Below are 22,273 nucleotides of genomic sequence, written 5' to 3'. Positions count from 1 at the left end.
ATATATATGATATAAAAGAAATCAGTGGTTTTATACAATAAGTATTATTTTGCCTCGTCTGTTTTTGTACTTACCTAAATAAAAGCATTAATTAATATATTCATTTTATACTGCAATACTTTATATACAAATTTGTATCAAAAATGGAATATATTTGTTCTAAACAGTATAAGAAATTAATTAACGTTACTTTTATTTTTGTTTTCAAGATATTTATTGTATTGTTCAGGGATGCCTTTGAATACTTTAATTTTAGCACGTATTTGCTTCCATGTGTATTGATAATAATTTTTCTTATCTAGTGCCATAGCCTAGATGATTCATTTAATAATAAGAAACAATTTGTCAATATGAAAAACATTACTGTAGAAAAGACATTACCTTGTACTCTTCTCCATACTTATCCATTAAGTAAGTAAGGAAATACACCTGACTATTTGGTAGCATAAACTTCCTTTTTCTCGGTGCCTTTGCCTCTGCCTCGAGTTGTTGTGCCACATGTACCTTTATAGGTGACATTTCAACATCTTCCTCTTCAGTTTGTAATTTCTCATCAACATTGTCATCTTTCTGTTTTAAAACTTTTTCAATATGCTCTCTCTTTGAGTTTGGTATCTTCAAAGCATCATTTGGATCATATGCTAATCCCATTTGGTTTAAATTAGTTCGCGTAGATTTTACTGCCTCCCAAGATTCTTTTATTTGTGGACTGTGAAAAATACAATTTTGTCTCATTGCTTATGTATATCCATAATAAAACACGATGAAAATTTTGGTTATATTTACCATTTTATTGTCGGTAACTTGGACAGTTTATTTCGCAATCGTTTACGATTTACATTCATACGATATTTCTTTCTACGTTTTACCTTCTTAATTTTCGTCATTTTTTTGATCTTACACTATTGCGCGTTCTTGGAAAATAATAGGATTTCTAATTCAATCTCGCATGCTGCATGTGGATACTTAGTAATGTAGATTCACCAGGTTGTACTCTTGATAATTGTCCCTAGTTTAATTGTCCCTAGAGAGAAATTTTCAGTGTGAAAGTAGAATGGTATGACTAGTGGCGCGTTTAATTCGAAAGGAATCGAAAATATTTCACTGATGAAGCCTATTAAAATATGATATAATATATACAATACTTTTTGTGTTAAAACATAATAAATAAAACTTAAACATGAAAGCCATTCCTTCTATTCAAGAGAATTATGTGTAATACATAAAAAAATAGACTTTCGACTCTTTTCATAGATAGTTTAAATAGATGTGCCAGAAATCGATTACTTCACAAAAGCGGAATTCTATAAAATTTGCCCTCGATTTTGTACAACCCGATTTTCAAGTGATCATCCATTGTATGCTAATTATTGTTCTGTTGACTTTAGAATGGAGATATTTTACAGTTAGTACGTGATAGGGAAAGTCTTTTTACACAATGATGTTTAAACACGTTCTACTTCCATTGTTGTTTCGTGGCCTTTTGTTATCATTCTCTATAGAGAATGGCCACTGAACAAGCAGGATTTTACAATTTATTATTCAGCTCTTGATTCAACTGTTCTATTTGCTGAAACAAACGAAAAAAACCTATTACATTTTATTTAACGAACACAGCGAATTATAGTTCACGTTTGAATAAAAATAAATCAGAGATTTATCATTCAATTAAAATTATAGCGTTCTGTTTATTACGGAAACGTAATTAATATCGCTGCGGATGATTTGTTATTTTAATTGGAATAATTAAAAACAAATGGAAACGATGTCTGTTCGATAGCTTTTATAAATAAATTGGAGCAACATCAGACCAGAATTATTATTGCGCAGTTACTTTTGCTTCGGTGGGAAGAGATAAAATAAATTAACAGTATTATTGGAAAATTGAAAATTTATTTCTCAATTATTTGAATGTGTGAAAAATCCTTCGGAATCGAAAATGTGTTTCGTTAAATGTGTTTCATAAAGGTAGCTGGCGTGTATAATATAAATAAAATTAATATCACCTATACCTACTTATACGCAACATTCATACATCTACTTGAGTTCTTCGTATTTATATAATCAAATTCTACTGTCCTGATAGCGCGGAATTGTTAAAATATTTATCTACAAATCTGAATCCGGTTCTGTTAAGTCTTTCGTTCCTGATAAATCATCTTGATCATCGATACTTCCTCTTCAATAAAATTCACCGTCATAATTATAACGCAATTGAACTTCACTGAAGAAAAGATATGTACTTCTTAGAATCGTCAAATATTCAAAATCTTGTTCGGAAGACTGAAGAAATCCAAGATCCAAACTCTTCAGAAGAAACCGAAAGGCTTAACATATAGGGTCACAAAGATTTACCAGGCGTAGCTGGTACCGAGACCGTTGAATACCGTGTGCACGACGGGGGCAGCCGCTTCGTATCCGTAGGCCTTGGAGATCAATTGAGCCTGTGGAGCGTATGCATGGGCGAGTGGAGTGGCGGCATAAGTCTTAGCTAGAAGAGGTGCTGAGGCGATGGAGGCGGTGTATCCATGGGCTGGCGCGATCAGGGCGCTCTTGGCAATGACTGGAGCATGGGCAGCGTATCCGTAGCTTTTGGCGAGGAGAGGAGCACCTGCAGCGTAGGACAGCTGAGCGGTTGGTGCTGCGTAGGACAGATGAGCGGCTGGTGCGGCGTAGGACAGATGAGCAGCTGGCGCAGCGTAGGACAGAGGAGTGGAGTAGGATTTAGCGAGCAGAGGAGCAGCAGCGACTGGAGCGGCGTAGGTCTTGGCCAGAAGAGGAGCTGGTGCAGCGACTGCAGTCTTAGCGATCAGAGGAGCTGAGGCTGCGTAGCTGTATGGGGCGGCATAGGCCTTGGTGACCAAGGGAGCACTGTAGCTGTACGGGGCAGCGTATGTCTTGGCAATGAGGGGAGCGGCGGTCGGCGTGAGGTAGGCTGGGGCAGTGTATGCCGCTTTCACGATAGGAGCATGGCTGATTTCGTAGTTGAGGAGACCGTCATTGCTGACGCTGTGGCTGCTCACGCGGACAAAGGAATGAGCGGTGTCGTCGGACTTCGAATAAGAAGAAATCACGTTCTGACCGGCAAAACCTTTTTGGGTGGACTCCTGGCTGAAACCGATGCTGCTGTGGTCACCAGACGATGCTGCGATGTCATAAGCGGCTGGGCCACCGGCACTGGCTACTGCCAAGAAGGCTGCGAGTACTACGAACTGCAGGAAAATTATTTTATTATTACGTGTAGATATCACATGATGAGAAGTAATAATTATGTTCCATGTCTAGTCGAAGTTATTGACGATAGTAAAATGCTTCACAAACAAAAAGAAATCTGTTCCAAGAAAGGAAGTGATCAGATCATACTAAACTACTAAACTAATTAAAATGATCTCTAGTTTCAACAAAGATTCTTCCCCGTAGAAAATTTATATTTTGTTATGTTGTGCCCAACGGTTTGAAGCTTTCGCAAGATCCACAGCAAACGATTAAACCAATTTTGACGTGATCTAAAGTTTCAACAAAGTTTTCTGCTTTGTCAAGTTAAACCCAAGGCCCTAAATCTTTGACGACTCGTTGTACGAGCGACGACGTTCAAGGAAGAAGCTTACCTTGAATGCCATTTTGCTTTTGAGTGAAGGACCCGCTGTGCTCTGACAGAATACGAAACTTGGCCCGGTATTTATATGCAGCAAAGCTTGCAGGGGGATCAATTGAATTTTGGGTGCCACCGTTTCCAATTTGATTGGGTATGGCTGATCAAGGGAGAGGGAAATTGTATCATGGTACACTTTTTTTTCGTAAGGAATCATTAAGAAAGTGGTGGAACATAGCCAGGTTAAGGGGGGACATGGTCGAATGTCGGGCGTGGTCTTGACTCAATTAAGATCACTAATTTTATAAGCATACGGAACAATCGTATCAATCATAACATTATGTTCCAACATAATGTTAAGGAAGAAGCTTCTTCTTCAGCGTAAAAGTTTTTATCACATCATGAAATTAGATTTTATTGACGTTTCTACGATATCACACAATATTTATTTGGTAAAGTTTCGGCAATTACGTAAACACGATTACTTTACGTATTTCTATTTTGTAATTTTGCACAACTTAAACATACATATGCTTGGTATTTAATATTCGTCCAATTAAGATGTTTCCATAAAGCAAGAGGGTACGAAAATAAGTTTTAATGAATTAAATTTATTTGAGGCTCATTAACCAGCAGAATTGACCGATGTCGCCAATTATATGCATCACGTAATAACTTGTTTGATTCACGTGAATGATCTTTTTTCGGGTTATTCGGCTTATTCTGTATTGCATAAAAGAATACTGCTACGTCACATAAGCCGTTATACTTTTTTCCCTTATACTCTGGCCTTCCTTTCGTTTATGTAATGTGATACATATACCAATGCCGGGTCGTGATATTGTAAAACCTGCCAAGGACGCACTTTCTCCAAATTGTGGCACTGACATAAAAAGGCATACACGTTCACCGAATCCATGCGATTTTTGCCCATGTGTCGGTGATCTTGTTGCCATTGTCAGATAAAATCTACTATCCCGATGTCGACCCGGAGGCGAATAGCTCCATGTTTAGAAATTAATAGGCGTGACACCGCCAACCCCGAATTGGACCGCCATGACGTAATTTCAAGTTTTGATTTAGATCGAATATATAGTATGTTCTTAAAGGAACAGCTAAAAGAAAGGAGCTTTCTATTCCTTCATTATTGCAACCTGTCCCGCTACATGTTTCTTCATATATAAGAATAGCAAAAAGAAAATGGAAATCGTCAAAGTAGCTTTTTCTCTTAGAGAGTGGCTCTTCATTTAGACCCACTTTTTTCCGTTGATTAATCGTTCCGTTTCCGTTGATCTTTTTGCGTTCTTTGTTCGGGATTTCCACCGGCGTTTGATTCCCCTTTTAGTTTGATTGCTCGTGCTTGGGTAATTGCCGAAGATCGCCCTTCATTCGTTATCCACTGTCTGATACGCTTCTTCATCTCTTTATCATAGCCTACATCCGACAGAAAAAAATCAGAAAATACATCGTTGAACAGCATCATCTCCTGATCACAAGGTCGCTTGAATGAAAAGTCCTGGACCGTTTTAAAAGTAAACCAAGGTGGTTTGGAATCTCTCATGGGTGTTTCTGTTTTCTTCAATGTGTGAGATTCCATCGAGTTTGTCGACGATCAAGTTCCATGCTGTTATTCTTTGGACGTTGATGGATTTTTTTTTTTTATTCACTACGAACAATTTTGCAACTATCATTATTGTATATTTTTACGAATATGCAAATGTCTGCAATAGGTGTAGTTTGTTTATGCGTGTCGTAACATTTAATGATTTTTATCGAGTCTTCTCGAGAATGATCGGTTCCAGCGTCCACATCAATACTTTATTTTATTTGTTCAATTTGTATTTGACATACATATCCTCGAGGATTATAGAAGTGCGAGACGATAATGGTTTATTTTCAATGAGATATGTGATCGTTTGAAGATATTCTTCTGTTGGGGATAAATTTTTTGTAGGATCTGTGACGTGATGCATCACATTAGAATTATGGAAAGAAATGAATTAAATATATGCTTTGCGTTAAGATGTAATTTACCTGATAAAGAGTACTCGATATAGTTTGTGGAAATTTGAAGTTAATAAAAGTGTTGGGGACATTTTTATTTATTAATTCAGACGATTCTGACGATTCTGAAGTTCCGTTTGCCTGAGATGTTTTCGGTAGTCTTGTCGTTTCAAAATTATCTTGCTTCGTTTCATGTCTTTTCATTAATTTTTTCTAGATAATTTAAGAAACAGTTACACAATAATTATTCCAATATTAGGTTACGCAATACGTAATATACAAAAAGATAAAAAAAACACGTCTGTCATTTCTATTTTCTGCATAATCTATTTGTGTTTGCTTAAGAAGTTCTCATATCTTCTTTTAAATTTTATTACTTTTTGTCAAGATATACTAATGTACTATAAAAAGGAGAATGTATTAACATGACATAAGATTTTAAAAAATATAACAAAACAGAAAAAGTCGACGAGGATGGGATTCGAACCCACGCGTGCAGAGCACATTGGATTAGCAGTCCAACGCCTTAACCACTCGGCCACCTCGTCACATGAGAATTTAATCTTTAAATATACTTGAAATAGTACAATGATTTAATTTAACACAAATTCCTTTCACTTTTCAGCTAATTGAATATATTTCTATTCTTTGGTAAATACTCTAATCATATTCTAAAACATATACTGTATCTCTGAATTGTGTTTCATATACATTGCAGTATGTTACAACAAGTACTCTGTTTTCTATTGAATGTTATATAATCTCAATTATATGCACGTGTATATCTTCGTATATACATACATATGTATATTCAAGCGTTGTCTTATGAATTCGTTGAATTTTCTGTTTTCCAAAGTTTTTGATATTACACCTACTAAACTTTGAATAAAATTATCGTTTTAAATATAGAATCTTATTGATAGAAGAAATCTGTACATAAAAAGCAATTCTGCTTCTTCATTTGCTTCCACTTCTAGTTCTAGTACATCTTATCGTGTATTTTTTTACATGTTTTGTAAATAATGATTATGTAGCTGTTGCAACTTATTTACTCGCGATTGTTAAAAGTTCGTTATATAAAAGCAATGTATGAGTCATGGACAACAGCAATTATGTGAAATTTTTCGTCATAGTTCTTTGGAATCTAAGAAACACAGTATTCACAAGCCTTGTCAAGTAATCATTACTAGATTGCATGATCGGTGTCCCAGTATTATTCTCATACACAATGTATATTTGTCAGTGATTCTATTAGGTAGTCTACATATTATAGATCAATCGATATGGAAAATACGATAGATTCGATGTTATCGTATACACCAGTATACGATGAAGAGATTACGAAAAGTTTTGAAAATAATTTTTCAAGAATTAAGGGTAAGTGGCAAGCAAATTGCACGATCTTTACATTTAGCGTTTTTACAGATATGACACCATATGGCATACAAAAAGATAATTCCCATGCAATAATCTGCATTAGAAGATAACAGTATCTTCGTAAAGGGTAAAGTAAAAAGTATCTTTAACTGTTATTTATCTTTCAGAGGAATGTTACCTGGATCATGCAGGAGCAACACTGTATTCTGATATGCAAATAAAAAATGTTGCATTTGATTTACACAATTCTCTTTATGCTAATCCACATTCCATTGGAACTGCAAGTAACATAACTCAAGATATTATAGAGCGTACGAGATACCAGTAAGACATTCTGAAGATAAATAATACTGTTAATCAATAATACTGTCAAGTATGATAATAATTTTTCAATTTTATAGGATTTTGGATCATTTCCACACCTCTATTGATGAATACAGTATTATTTTCACATCGGGTGCAACTGCATCCTTAAAGTTAATAGCTGATACATTCTTCTTTAACGAGGATAAAGAAGATACCTCTAATTCAGGGCATTTTATCTATACACAAGATAATCATACTTCAGTTCTTGGCATGAGAGAAGTTGTTAATAAAAAAGGAGTAAAGATATCTTGTTTGAGTCACAACAATGCTTTCGAAATTTTCAATTCTTCAAAATCTATGAGTTCCTATAAACAACAGAATAATTCCACCAAAAGTAATTCACTGTTTGTTTACTCTGCGCAATGTAATTTTTCTGGATTAAAGTATCCTTTAACATGGATTAGAGATGTACATAATGGAATTCTATCTAGTGTTGTTTCTGATACATCTACAAAGTGGTATGTCCTACTTGATGCTGCTAGCTTTGCATCTACAAATGACTTAGATCTATCTATCTACAAACCAGATTTTGTTTGCTTATCTTTTTATAAAATGTTTGGATATCCTACTGGAATTGGTGCATTACTAGTAAAAAATGATAGTGCAAGTGCACTTCAAAAAGTTTATTATGGTGGTGGTACCATAGATGTTTCGTTGACCTCTGAATTGTTCCATATAAAACGAAGAACTCTTCATCAAAGGTATAAGATCAATAATCATTTCTAAAATTAACTAATTTCTTACTGATATACATCCTGTTACAGATTTGAAGATGGTACTATCCCATTTCTCTCTATAATTTCTTTGAAACATGGTTTTGATATATTATCATCTGTCACAATGGACAAAATTTCAAAGCATGTATTCTCACTTGCAAGGTTTTTGCACAGATCTCTATTAATACTTCACCATGCCAATGGGAAACCAGTTGCAAGATTGTATTGCGATACTGCCTTTGATAATCACAATATACAAGGGGGTATTGTTACTTTTAATCTTATGCGGTCCAATGGTGAATATATAGGATACATGGAGATTTTACATATGGCAGCTTTGTTCAAAATACATCTAAGAACTGGTTGCTTTTGCAATCCTGGTGCATGTCAGAGATATTTAGCATTATCGAATAAGGAAGTTCTTCAGAATTATGAGGCTGGATATGTTTGTGGAGGTTCTGCAGATCTAATAAATGGAAAACCAACAGGTGCTGTTAGAGCTTCATTTGGATACATGTCTACAATCAAGGATGTTCAAACTTTATTACTTATGATCAAAAAGTGTTTTGTGGATGGGCCACCAATAAATAAAATTCCAGAGTGGTGGTTAAATCATAAAAGAGCTTTATACAAAAAATATTATCAACGTGATATAAATACAAAAGATGTAACAAACTATGTTGCAAATGATGATATGAATGGAATTACAGATAAATTAAAAAATATGGAAAAATCAGTAACTCATTTTATTAATGACAATCCATTTTTTAAACTCATAATGGATACTAGTGCAACTAAAAAGAAATGTACTTTAGAACAATTGTACATATATCCAATAAAGTCGTGTGGTGCCTATAAAATAATAGGTTCTTGGAATTTAAATTCAAAAGGTCTAGAATATGATAGAGAGTGGATGATTATTACATCTTCTGGTATTTGTTTAACACAAAAGCAACATATTAATCTTTGTTTATTAAATCCAATAATATATAAAGACAGAGGAATCATGCAATTACATTATCCAGGTAAAAATTATGATTATCTTTTTACGTGTTGATTAATTTAATGATTGAAGGATATTTCAGAAATGCCTACTATAGACATTTCTTTAAATAGTAGCCCAAAAAATACTATAAATGGTACAGTATGTCAAAGCAGAGTTTGTGGGCACAAAGTAGAAGGTATAGATTGTGGTTCAGAAGTTTCTGAATGGTTAAGTTCAGCATTAGGTCTTCCAAATCTGAGGCTTATAAGACAAAATGATAATGATAATAGAAAGAAAGGTATCTTTCATAACATAAAATTGCAAAGATTCTGTTTTCTCATATATAACTGCATTTTGCTTTTGCAGAGGATAGTAAAACTAAATTATCATTCGCTAGCCAAGCTCAATATTTAGTAATAAATAAGGCAAGTGTATCATGGCTTAGTGATAAAATATCTGATACAGGATTTCAAAAAGACACAATTATACATAGATTTAGGGGAAACATGATATTAAGCGGTTGTGAAGCCTTTGAAGAAACAAAATGGGAACATGTCTATATAGGAAAAAATAGTTTTGTGGTATGTTCATTGAAAGAACAAATATAGAGGTTATATACTTCTTTCATTGATGAATATTATTAGGTAACTGGGCCATGCACTAGATGTCAAATGATTTGCATTGATCAAACCACCAGTAAAAAGACAGTGGAACCATTACGTACACTCACAGAACAATTTCATGGGAAAATGAGGTTTGGTATTTATTTAACCAAAGAAACTAAAGAAGACGGAATCATTACTGTCGGAGATATCGTTCATATTTTATAACTGAATGATTAACATAATTATTATCAAATATAGATAAAGGTACTTTATACAAAGTTATATAAAAAATATGATTAGAATTTTATATAGAAAAAAATTAATATATTTTATAAATCATAAAGTATTGACGAATACTTAGTATTCTTTTCCGCTATTTTTATAGATTGTTATATAGAGAACAATATTTATTTTCTTGTTACTATAGACATGATGCAGCATACCTGCCAACATTACAGAATTTACTAAATATTTTATATTAGAAAAATTAATAGCTTTTTTGCACCATTATATACATGTGATACATAAAAAATATAATAAGATATTAAACTGAAATATAGTTCGCTTGAATGTAGAAGTACAAAAAACAAAATACTTTTTTATATTTATAACCTGTTTTCAATAATGTATTTACGATTTTTTAAATTAATCTCTATTTTTAAAAAATAAAGATCAGTTACAATATAACAGTTATTTGTACTTTGTATTGTAAGTAGTTTGTCAAGTTAAATTATATATTTTCGAATTTCCTTTATCAACTTTGGTAATACTGTAATTATCAGCAATGTTCCGTGGCGTTTTCTATGCACACCTGTCATACGTCACTGTGAACGAGGTTCAGTATAGTCTGCAAATTTTCAGCAAGGTGTTGATTTCTACGTATTTCTTCTGTTTATCTCCGATTACGAAACTGTAAAGTTTGTAATATCGAATGTCATTACATACCGAGTGTTTTGTTTCGAAACGCGCGAACCTTTTGAAGATTGTATACGTAGGCAACAGGTGTCTAACATCGCACATGTCTCTTTGATTCTACCGATCATCGCGAAATTAAACGATTATACGAATAATCGTGCCAAAATCTCTTATTTTTCGGAGTTTGAGTCATGGTAAAAACGGTCGATAGAATTTTATATCGAAGTGTTCGTTTTAACAAAGTTCCGTGATAGAAGTGCGATAACCGTGTATTTTTAATCGCCAGTACGTAAAGATGGAATACGATTATCTTATTAAATTCTTAGCCCTCGGAAATTCTGGAGTCGGCAAAACTAGTTTCCTATATCAATATACCGATGGCACGTTCGAATCTCGTTTTATATCCACTGTTGGCATTGACTTTAAGGAAAAACGTGTGGTAAGAGATTGTTTCATCATTCAGTACTTATTCACTTATATTATTCTCCTTATTACCAAATACAAGTTGTCTTTGTTGATTTTTATATAAATTTTATTTATTTAAAATATCTTGGAATATGTGGCTCAAAGTATGAAAGTACATGTAAATGTCTTCAAAATACGTATGTTATCATGTACAAGCCAAAGTCATTAACTGTTACAGATATACCAGACAGCAAATGGTAGAACTCAACGTGTGCATTTGCAGCTGTGGGACACAGCTGGTCAAGAGCGGTAACATTTGTTATGATAATTCATTTGAAAACTTGTATTTTATAGTAATGTTTATATGAAACAAGGCTTTTAGTGTTTCCTATAAAATGCTTAGAATTCTTAATGAAAAAATTACATTTACTAATATGGTATAAAAGAAAGACATAATAATAAGGTTTAGGAATTAACATTTGATGATAGAGTAATGGTAGATTTGATGAAAGTGCTGCAATGCCATTAATATCCAGGTTCAGAAGTCTAACTACAGCCTTCTACCGGGATTCCATGGGTTTTCTACTAATTTTTGATCTGACCAACGAGCTGTCCTTTCTTGAAGTAAGAAATTGGCTGGAGCAGCTTAGGGTACTCATTATTTATTAATACCATTACTGTAAAAATTGTGCAATGAACGACGATTTGAGTTAATTTATTTATGGAACAGAATCCCCATTGGGCATACTAATATCTTAGTTGGTTTCATGTGTGATGATCACTTGGTATATGTTGCATGATGTGAATTAATATTGTAGTAAAGATATTTTGAATTTGGGAATAAAAAGATTCAATGAATTGTGCATGGAAATTTAGAGCATGAAATATGATTTACTTTGTATGTTTGCTACAGAGTGTAATTGTAAATAAAATAGTAGTAATAGTAGCTTGCAGATACTTAATAAACTTATTGATATATGTTTCTTGCATTCCTATATGTAAAAAGCTCAAATCGTTCGATCGAAAAATTATTGAGATTTATCATATAGATAAGTGCAAAAATTTTACTCAATTAAAAAGAATATTTACACCATGCAATTAATGTATGATATAATCATTAACGTAATGCGTATAACATCTGCAAAATTATGTGAAAAATGTCGATTTTTTTTCGATTATAGAAGATAAAGAATAGATAAATCGCGAGTTTCGGGTATGAGGAAAGTCTGCCTCCGAAAATGTAGGAAATTTTGATCTTAAAGAGGAAGAAATCGTAAAGAATCATTAACGTAATCTGTTTCTTAGCGGTGGGAACTAATTGAAGAAATAAAGCAGCGTTGTACATAGTGCGTTAATGCATATTTTTAATAATTTTTTAACTAGAAGAGTTTCCAACTGTTTATTCATAATATTATTTTGATGTGTTTGAGAATTTTTGTTGTAAGAAGATGGATTAGAATTGTCTCATTGTCGGATTTAGTTGTAAGCTCTTTATCTTTTGCATTGTGGTACGTTTCTGTTTCTCATTGATTCTCGATTTCTTTGTTTGATCGTTGATTCATATTTGTACACGTGTAGACTCACGCATATTGCGAAGATCCAGACATAATTCTCTGTGGAAACAAATCCGATCTCGAAGACAAACGAGTTGTTAGTGAACATAAGGCACGGGAATTAGCGGAGAAGCATGGGTAAATAACATACTACACGTCATTCATTACGTTCTTTATCAGCCATCCGATTCATTCAGCCTTGTTTCTATCGTTTTCCTTTCTATTTCCTCTCTCGAAAACCAAACAGAATATCTGAGTTGCACGCCTTCTCATAATAATTTCTAAATGCGTTTGTAACCTATATTTTCTTCCAATTCCTTTATTTCACGTCACTCCGTTTCATTGGTATAATTAGAAGAGATGATACTTACGTAGGATGAAATTGTGGTTTATGCTATTCAAGTCTTCCAAAGATTCTATATAATAAATAACCTATATAGTAAATAAATGTATAATATATAATATATAATATATAATATATATTGAGAAGTTCACTACGATTTACGATATTTGAAAAATTGTATTTAAAAACACAGAAGTCTGAAATAGTGTAAACTGCAAGAATCCAGATTAACAGAAAAGATAAAGAATCTGAATGAACTATACTCTTTAGCTTGGTCTACTTGGAAACGAGTGCAGCTACGGGCCAGAACGTGGCACGTGCCGTGGATATACTTTTGGACCGGGTGATGCGCAGGATGGAAACTACCGTGGATAAATCACTACTACCTCACCAAAGAGTGTTACGATGCCACGAGCGCGACACACCGCCTCCAAGTACTTCCTGCTACTGCTGACACTGTTCTTACGCGTAGCGTAGCTGAATAAACTTGTCTCGTCGAGCTTGCACTTTATTCAGCTAACAACGTTGCACGACTGACTTGTACTCGAATCTCCAGTCGTTTAAATATTCCAAGATATCCTACTTACGACTGTGCACAGTAGAATATCAAGGATGTACCAATTCCGGAGCACTAACATAAATTCAAAAGTTTGTGCACCTCCATTAGAAAAATTTCTGATCGAAATGGTCGATAGTTTACTTATATATTTGCGAAAAGGGAACTATCTTGTATGTTACACACTTGTGCATCGTTGTATTCTGAGAAAAGGATTCGCGTTGTTTCCTGGTATTCACGCGCACACTATCGTCTTCCATTAACCGCTTCCCCCGGTACAAAATTCTGTCTGATAAAAACCGACGCGTATCCTCGACGTGTCGTACCTTTTCACTTATTCGCGATAACGTGATCTACCAGTTATTGTTGTACGCACAACGTGTTCAATATTGTCATATTTGCTCTGTCTATTCATTCGCCAAAAATTGTGATACGATAGCGTTCCGATTACTTAGGGTGAAACGATCAATTTTCGACATGTATATGTATTTTTGATGCTATTATTGTACCCATACCAAAGATTCATACGTCTAGTCGTTAAGTATTGTGCTGAGAATACAATCAAAATGTTGTTTGACGCACCGTTTATACTGTGGTTAATCGAATGTTGATGTGTCCCTGTTCTTATCAAGTTTTCAAGCAAAATGTAATTATATCTTGTGGAGATTATATATATGTTAATCCTTCTAGTTATTAAGGAGGAGTATCATCGAATGTTTATGTATACAGTTACGGCTGATCTAGAAATGTTCGAAATATATAGAAATATATATCTGTTGAATACAGGGTGGGATGATAACTTTCTAGTTACTCGATATTATATTATAGATCGTTGTAAAATGGATGGCGTAAAATTGCAGTATTATGGGAGAATGAATCTTGAAACTTGGCGCGTGTTTGCAAGAAGACATTTTCATAATATTTCTCTTGACGTAAAAATTTTGCCAGGCTGTTTGAAACGATAGAGATATTCTGAGTTATTGCCCTATCCTATGTATTGTGTCATACGTCGACGTAATAAAAGCAGATTGCACGAGTTATATCTCTTCCGACGAAATTTTGTCGCTCATTTTCAGTTTGCTACGATCTCGAGAGCAAATGGAATCTCAAAATTCGATCGGTATTTTAACGTTTGTATTATCATTAAACTACGAGTGTATTTTCGAATTTATTCGATATCGCGTGGGTCTCGATGTGTTCAATTATGACCAGATCTTAGCAAACTATGTCGCAATCGTATAGTGAAAATGTAACTTCGCGTGACGGTGTTCGTGTCGATGTGTGACTGTGTTTTTCGAGACTGTAAGCTGTTCAGACTATCTCGTCTATCGAACATTTCGACGGACAGAGACGCGTAGAGCGTGCTCTATCATGTATACGTACTTATTCAACTACTTTATCAAAATTCTGTTTGAAGGAAATGGATCAGAACAGAAATTTCCAAAAAGCTCTATAGTTCTGCTTAAACGAACTTTTATCCGTTTATCCTCGAATCCTCAACTGGTAAGGCCATAAAGTAGCGCACCTATGTTGGTTAAGCATGTACAATATAAGCAACGAAATAAAAGCAACACTACTCCACCAAAAACTCGACAACAATTTAAAGTCAGCGAACACAAAGTTCCAAGTAGATTTCCAATACAATCAATCAAACATGATGCCCTGGGAGTGTAATATAGGTCGTTCAAACTTTATCTTTGCCAGTTGAAGGTTGAGAAAGCGTCCAACTTCTTTGCTGCGAAGTTAGAAATATATAATAGAAAGAGAAGAAAGAAGAATGATTTTACCTCTATAGCAGAATGTAACCGGCAGGTGTTCTTCGCGTAATTTTGCGTACCCCGTTGGGGCTTGAAATCAAATACAAGCGGATCGAGTGATGGGGAAAGGTTGCCTAGAAAACATCTCGAATATCAGCCGGTGAAACATCGTTTCATCAATAATGTGGAGAAAACGCGCAACTAGGGAAGGTTCGTTGGGAAAGTTCTGCGCGAGAACTTTCTTTATGGAAGTTCGATCGAAGTTTCTATCCGCTAGGTTATTAGCCGGCCATTTATGCACAACACGGTTATTGTTTACAGCTACGCGCGCTTTTTAAGCTCGCGGAATCGGGCAAGATGCATTTTTACGAGCGGAAGTTGGAGCGCCGCCACGCTTTTACGAGGATCGCCTAGATCATTCCGCGATCGGACGAACTTTTGACTCGTCATCGAGGGAGATGCTTTCAATGAGATACTGTACGTTTCTGTGCACTTATTCCAGGCAAACTTATCGAATCAATAAAAGACAGAAGTTGTGAAAACGAATGTAAATAGGGCTCGAGTTTTGTTCTGCCGGATGAACGGCAATTTCGTGGCTATATTACTTTTTTCCCAGAATTTCCTTTTCCTTTATATATATGTATAACGTAATACGTTACAACGTTGTACTAGATAACGTAATACTAGATAACGTAATACGTTATAACGTTACGCTATATAACGTAATACGTTATAATATTATACCATATAACGTATTACGTTATAACGTTATACCATATAACGTTATACTATATAACGCAATACGTTATAACGTTGTACTATATAACGTAATACGTTATAACGTTGTAATATATAACGTAGTACATAATAACGTTATACCACATAACGTATTACGTTATGACGTAGTACCATATGATGTGATACTATATAACGTAATACGTTGCAACGTTGTACTATATTACGTTATACTATATAACGTATTACGTTATAACGTTGTAATATATAACGTAGTACATAATAACGTTATACCATATAACGTATTACGTTATAACGTTATACCATATAACGTTATACTATATAACGCAATACATTATAACGTTGTACTATATAATGTAATACGTTATATCGTTGTACTATATAACATAATGCGGTATAACGTTATACTATATAACGTATTAGGTTATAACGTCATAATACGTAACGTAATACGTTATAACGTTATAGCATATAACGTATTACGTTATAACGTTATAGCATATAACGTATTACGTTATAACGTTGTGCCATATAACGTGATACTATATAACGTAATACGTTACAACGTTGTACTACATTACGTTATACTATATAACGTAATACGTTATAACGTTATACCAAGCAACGTAATACGTTATAACGTTATACTACATATCGTAATACGTTATAATGTTATACCATATAATACCATATATGATATAAAACCATACCATATATGGTATGGTATTATATACCATATAATACCATATATGGTATAACGTTATAACGTATTACGATATATAGTATAACATTATATGGTATAACGTTATAACATATTACGATATGTAGTATAACGTTATATAGTATAACGTTATAACGTAATACATTAAATGGAATAACGCTGAAACGTATTACGTTATATGGTATAACGTTATAACGTATTACGATATATATTATTACGTTACATGGTATAACGTTGTACGGTAGTACGTTATATGCTATAACGCTATAACGTAATACGTTATATGGTATAACGTTATAACACATTACGATATGTAGTATAACATTATGTGATATAACGTTATAACGTATTACGTTATATAGTATAACGTTGTATGGTATAACGTTATAACGTAATACGTTCTATAGTATAACGTTATAACGTATTACGTTATATAGTATAAAGTTATATGGTATAACGTTATATGGTAAAACGTTATAACGTATTACGTTATATAGTATAACTTTGTATGGTATAACGTTATAACGTAATACGTTATATGGTATAACGTTGAAACGTATTACGTTATATGGTATAACGTTATAACGTATTACGTTATATGCTATAACGCTATAACGCTATAACGTAATACGTTATATAGTATAACGTTATAACGTATTACGATATGTAGTATAAAGGTGTATGGTATAAGGTTATATGGTATAACCTTATAACGTATTACGTTATATGGTATAACGTTATAACACATTACGACATGTAGTATAACGTTATATGGTATAACGTTATAACATATTACGTTATATAGTATAACGTTGTATGGTATAACGTTATAACGTAATACGTTCTATAGTATAACGTTATAACGTATTACGTTATATAGTATAAAGTTATATGGTATAACGTTATATGGTAAAACGTTATAACGTATTACGTTATATAGTATAACTTTGTATGGTATAACGTTATAACGTAATACGTTATATGGTATAACGTTGAAACGTATTACGTTATATGGTATAACGTTATAACGTATTACGTTATATAGTATTACGTTATAACGTATAACGTTATATAGTATTACGTTATATAGTATTATATAGTATTACGTTATAACGTATAACGTTATATAGTATTACCATATAACGTATAACGTTATATAGTATTAGGTTATAACGTATAACGTTATATAATATTACGTTACAATGAATAACGTTATATAGTATTACCATATAACGTATAACGTTATATAGTATTACGTTATAACGTATAACGTTATATAGTATTACGTTATAACGTATAGCGTTATATAGTATTACGTTATAATGTATAACGTTATATAGTATTACCATATAACGTATAACGTTATATAGTATTACCATATAACGTATAACGTTATATAGTATTACGTTATAATGTATAACGTTATATAGTATTACCATATAACGTATAACGTTATATAGTATTACGTTATAACGTATAACGTTATATAGTATTACGTTATAGCGTATAACGTTATATAGTATTATATAGTATTACGTTATAACGTATAACGTTATATAGTATTACGTTATAACGTATAACGTTATATAATATTACGTTACAACGAATGACGTTATATAGTATTACGTTATAACGTATAACGTTATATAGTATTACCATATAACGTATAACGTTATATAGTATTACGTTATGACGTATAACGTTATATAGTATTACCATATAACGTATAACGTTATATAGTATTACGTTATAACGTATAACGTTATATAGTATTACGTTATAACGTATAACGTTATATAGTATTACGTATTTAGATATAGTATAGTGGTATCACACTATACTATATCTAAAATATTTTTGGTTTAATATATCTACGGCATTTTCAAAAATTTGTATTTTGAATGCTATTGGCAAGCAATTGGATAACTGGATCGGTGTCAGTAAACTTGCGTCTTGGCGCAAAATAAAAACTAAAATGAAGAAAAGGAAGTGTGACACTGTTCGTCGAATAATACAGATAGTGGAAACCTAAAAAGAAAAAAAAAGGAAAATTATTATGTGTGCTCCGATTATTGTTTGAATATAAAATGTGTTAATTCAATGAATAATTAAAATAGTGAAAGTGAAAGTTACCTTGTGAACAAGTAATCCTCATACAAGAAAGTGTATGTGCAAATATAGATTATGCGTCCCTGTTTGCGGAATACAATGTATGACAGCCAGCTGAAATAAATGAATGAATTAACTTCAATTGTTTCAATGCAAAGTACAATATTACTAAATGTTATAACAATATTGTGGTTAAATCAGAAGGAAATGTGACACTGTTCGTCGAATAATATAGATAGCGGGAACCTAAAAAGAAAAAAAATGGAAAATTATTATGTGTGCTCCGATTATTGTTTGAATATAAAATGTGTTAATTCAATGAATGATTAAAATAGTGAAAGTGAAATCTACCTTGTGAACAAGTAATCCTCATACAAGAATGTGTATGTGCAAATATAGGTTATGGATCCCTGTTTGCGGAATACAATGTATGACAGCCAGCTGAAATAAATGAATGAATTAACTTCAATTGCCCTTAGGCTCTTTTCCCTTTTTGTTCAAACTAATTGGTAGTCGAAAACTAGTATCAAGGAGGTGTGAATTTAGTCTTAGTTTGTAGGAACTATTAAAATGATAAAAATGGATATCGTATTAAATCGTTGAAGGCGCCAATTTACGATAAAAATTAAGAAATCGTTCGATTTGATTTTGTTATAATGGAAAAAGCGTCTCCTGCTATGTCAAAAAATCGTTACCGTTTGATTAACAAACCAACGCCTTGTCAAGTTATATAAGGAACACGGAAGTCGCGCGCGAGCTCTTTTGTGCCTGAAATTCCGGAGAGTAAACATCGAAGAAGAATTTAAATATAAGGTAAATAAAAAAAAAAAATCAATAACAACATTGTAACTAGTAATTCATAACGTCTAAACCATTAATTTACAACACTTAAGCTATTAATTTATAACATTTGAGCCATTAATTTATAACATTTAAGCCATTAATTAATAACATTTAAGCTATTAATTTACAACATCTAAGCCACTAATTTACAATATTTAAACTGTTATTTTATGCATTTAAGCCATTAATTTGTAACATTTAAGCTATTAATTTATAACATTTAAACTATTAATTTATAACATTTAAGCCATTAATTTACAAAATTTAAGCTATTAATTTATAACATCTAAGCCACTAATTTACAATATTTAAACTGTTATTTTATACATTTAAGTCATTAATTTATAACATTTAAACTATTAATTTCTAACATTTAAGCCAGTAATTTACAACATTTAAACTATTAATTTATAACATTTAAGCCATTAATTTATAACATTTAAACTGTTATTTTATACATTTAAGCCATTAATTTATAACATTTAAACTATTAATTTATAACATTTAAGCCATTAATTTGTAACTCCACATCCATTGATTTAAATCAATACTATCAATTCGTAGTGAGTGAATTAATGATTTATTTTGTTTTATTTTATTAACGGAATCCATCAAGTCTTTGAAGTGCTATTTTATTTCTATATAGCATTACTTTTAATTATAAATACAGTAATTAATCTCTCATTCCATTATTTCGTATAAAACCTGTGGTAACACAGAGTGTAATTTTAAGATGTAATTTTCCATTTCTGCTCAAAACCAAGGACACAGCACCATATTCATGGAATCAAGGAAGCAAGTGCAATTTAACCGAAGGCAACGACATCTTATCATTTGTCCATACGCACTACAATTGGTACCTCGCATAGTTTCGTTTCTTCGATGATAAATTCAATATTCAAGTATGATTATGCGGATCCACGTACTACAGCTATTCTAATTAATAAATTTCAATACACGCCACTTCTTTATTATAAAATAATTTTACATCTCTGCTTCCAATGCTTAGAAACTCTTTATGTAAATGGGACCCGAGCGTAGTTACCTCCTCGTGGTGGGTTCCGGTAATTGGTATCGTTTTCCAAATAATAATACACCAAGTACTATTTTGAATATTAGTATTATTATTTGGAAACGATATCAAGCTAAAAACTACTTGAATATAGTCTGGTCTTGATCATCCAAAATAGTTTTGGTGATCTAGACTGGACTAATACTCCCCGCGGGGGCACCGTGGGACATCGTGGGACATCGTGGGACATCGCAGGACACCGTGGGATGCGAGCGTTTTAGCCTTAATTAATCATAAGATAGATACCTATGTTATGTGCATTGTAAGCTCATTCTGTACAAAGATACTTATCTATCTTGGAACGAAAAATAAAGATCTCGTCTCTCTTGATCCCCTCGCTTACCACACTGGAAAAATTGTTCCCTCGATATATCGGTTCACGGTCGCTCAGTTCTTTCAAACCGTAGCGTGACGTACTCGTTCGCGCGTATTCCGGGTACGTGCGGGTCAACGTGCACTGGACAAATCTTTGGATTCGTAAGTCGCCCCAAGCACACCTCTGTGGTTAGTAACTGCTCGAAAACTGCCCGTCGTTTGCCTCGAATCACGGGAGTTGTCATCGCACTGGTGATACCTGGGATCCGCAATACTGTCCGATTGGTACTTCGGTACTCGGGCAGAGACCTGCATTTCACGTCCTCCGTAATCCTGTTTAAGTGAAAAACTCGCGGGCGGGGGGACCCCACTGTGCAGTTGGGGTAATGCCTTCGTAATCCTGTTCAGCGGTCCATCCTCGTGAGTGGACCCCACTGTGCAGTTGAGGCCTCTTGCCTTCGTAATCCTGTTCAGCGGTCCCTCCCCGGGTACTCACTTGTTTCAGTTGGAGTGTGTTAAATTGCAGGCCTGTTTGCTGGGTCACTAGTATCATCCGTCGGTGCCATCGACCGTGATAAGATCCAGACTACTTGACAGAAATCGAGAGAAGGTCAATGCTTGGGCTTTCCGCCGAGCCTTAGAGTTATCTGGTGCACGGGAGTACGTCGCGTAGGTTGGTTAGTTCTTTCGAGAGATCGTGACTTCGTTCCGGGCGCGCCGCGGTTTTTCTTTCATCGTCTGATAGTTGGGGCTCCTTTTCCATAGTAGCCTCATTTTTTTTCTTTCGTTCCAAGTTCGACAAATGTGTCTTTGATACAGAATGTTGCCGATAGGGTTGCGAATTATTGTATTGAGTGTGGGAGATAGATATTGCGTTGTGTAAGCTTTGTTTTACGTTTGTAAAGATTCGTGTAACTGCTGCATAGGAGATAGGTGTTTCGCTACGAAATGACTATCTCTTTACGCAGGCCCATGGTCAAGTAGAGTCAAAACTCGACATTCTGCCAATAGGTTGAATGTCGAGATCGATGTGTAATGTTAAATAAACCATGGGCGGGTCTCGTGCGTAGTCACCTCCTCGTGGTGAGACCTGGTAATTGGCATCGTTTTCCAAAAATTAATCAGTTGATTAATCTTCGGAGGGCGATACCAAGCTAAGAACTACGCTAATACAGTCCAGTTTAGATCATCAGAAGACACCGAAGAGAATTTTGAATGATCTAGACTGGACTGACACCCCCCTGCGTGGGCACCGCGGGACACCGCGGGACACTGTGGGACTC

The 22,273-nt window shown here is 33.7% G+C and overlaps 4 protein-coding genes and 1 non-coding gene across 5 annotated transcripts; 2 read left to right on the top strand and 3 right to left on the bottom strand.

The window, feature by feature from the left end:
* Nucleotides 1-29: 29 nt before the first annotated feature.
* LOC138187728 (nucleolar protein 16) lies at nucleotides 30-983 on the bottom strand. The gene is made up of 3 exons (XM_069128842.1): nucleotides 787-983; nucleotides 382-709; nucleotides 30-311 (listed from the first exon to the last, which is right to left on the bottom strand). The coding sequence occupies exons 1-3, from the start codon at nucleotides 885-887 to the stop codon at nucleotides 177-179; spliced, it is 564 nt and encodes a 187-aa protein (XP_068984943.1). The 5' UTR covers nucleotides 888-983; the 3' UTR covers nucleotides 30-176.
* Nucleotides 984-1,904: 921 nt separating this feature from the next.
* Nucleotides 1,905-4,833, bottom strand: LOC138187628 (cuticle protein 21.3). Its single transcript, XM_069128591.1, has 2 exons — nucleotides 3,609-4,833; nucleotides 1,905-3,212 (listed from the first exon to the last, which is right to left on the bottom strand). The coding sequence occupies exons 1-2, from the start codon at nucleotides 3,807-3,809 to the stop codon at nucleotides 2,352-2,354; spliced, it is 1,062 nt and encodes a 353-aa protein (XP_068984692.1). The 5' UTR covers nucleotides 3,810-4,833; the 3' UTR covers nucleotides 1,905-2,351.
* A 1,229-nt stretch (nucleotides 4,834-6,062) lies between these two features.
* TRNAS-GCU (transfer RNA serine (anticodon GCU)) lies at nucleotides 6,063-6,144 on the bottom strand. The gene has a single exon. It is a non-coding gene; the product is annotated as a tRNA-Ser (tRNA).
* A 248-nt stretch (nucleotides 6,145-6,392) lies between these two features.
* mal (molybdenum cofactor sulfurase) lies at nucleotides 6,393-10,256 on the top strand. The gene is made up of 8 exons (XM_069128278.1): nucleotides 6,393-6,973; nucleotides 7,141-7,297; nucleotides 7,375-8,040; nucleotides 8,104-9,080; nucleotides 9,141-9,338; nucleotides 9,407-9,621; nucleotides 9,685-9,909; nucleotides 10,073-10,256. Exons 1-7 carry the CDS (start codon nucleotides 6,880-6,882, stop codon nucleotides 9,868-9,870), a joined length of 2,493 nt encoding a protein of 830 aa, XP_068984379.1. The 5' UTR covers nucleotides 6,393-6,879; the 3' UTR covers nucleotides 9,871-9,909; nucleotides 10,073-10,256.
* Nucleotides 10,257-10,470: 214 nt separating this feature from the next.
* Nucleotides 10,471-13,465, top strand: Rab27 (RAS oncogene family member Rab27). Its single transcript, XM_069128279.1, has 5 exons — nucleotides 10,471-10,999; nucleotides 11,204-11,274; nucleotides 11,502-11,616; nucleotides 12,544-12,656; nucleotides 13,132-13,465. Exons 1-5 carry the CDS (start codon nucleotides 10,856-10,858, stop codon nucleotides 13,313-13,315), a joined length of 627 nt encoding a protein of 208 aa, XP_068984380.1. The 5' UTR covers nucleotides 10,471-10,855; the 3' UTR covers nucleotides 13,316-13,465.
* The last annotated feature ends 8,808 nt before the right edge of the window (nucleotides 13,466-22,273 follow it).

The sequence above is a fragment of the Bombus flavifrons genome, chromosome 15 (assembly GCF_040668555.2).
Source record: "Bombus flavifrons isolate JBK064 chromosome 15, iyBomFlav1_principal, whole genome shotgun sequence".
NCBI classification, from domain to species: domain Eukaryota; kingdom Metazoa; phylum Arthropoda; class Insecta; order Hymenoptera; family Apidae; genus Bombus; species Bombus flavifrons.
Note: the sequence above shows the minus strand (reverse complement) of the source record. Positions and strands in the feature narration are given on the sequence as shown.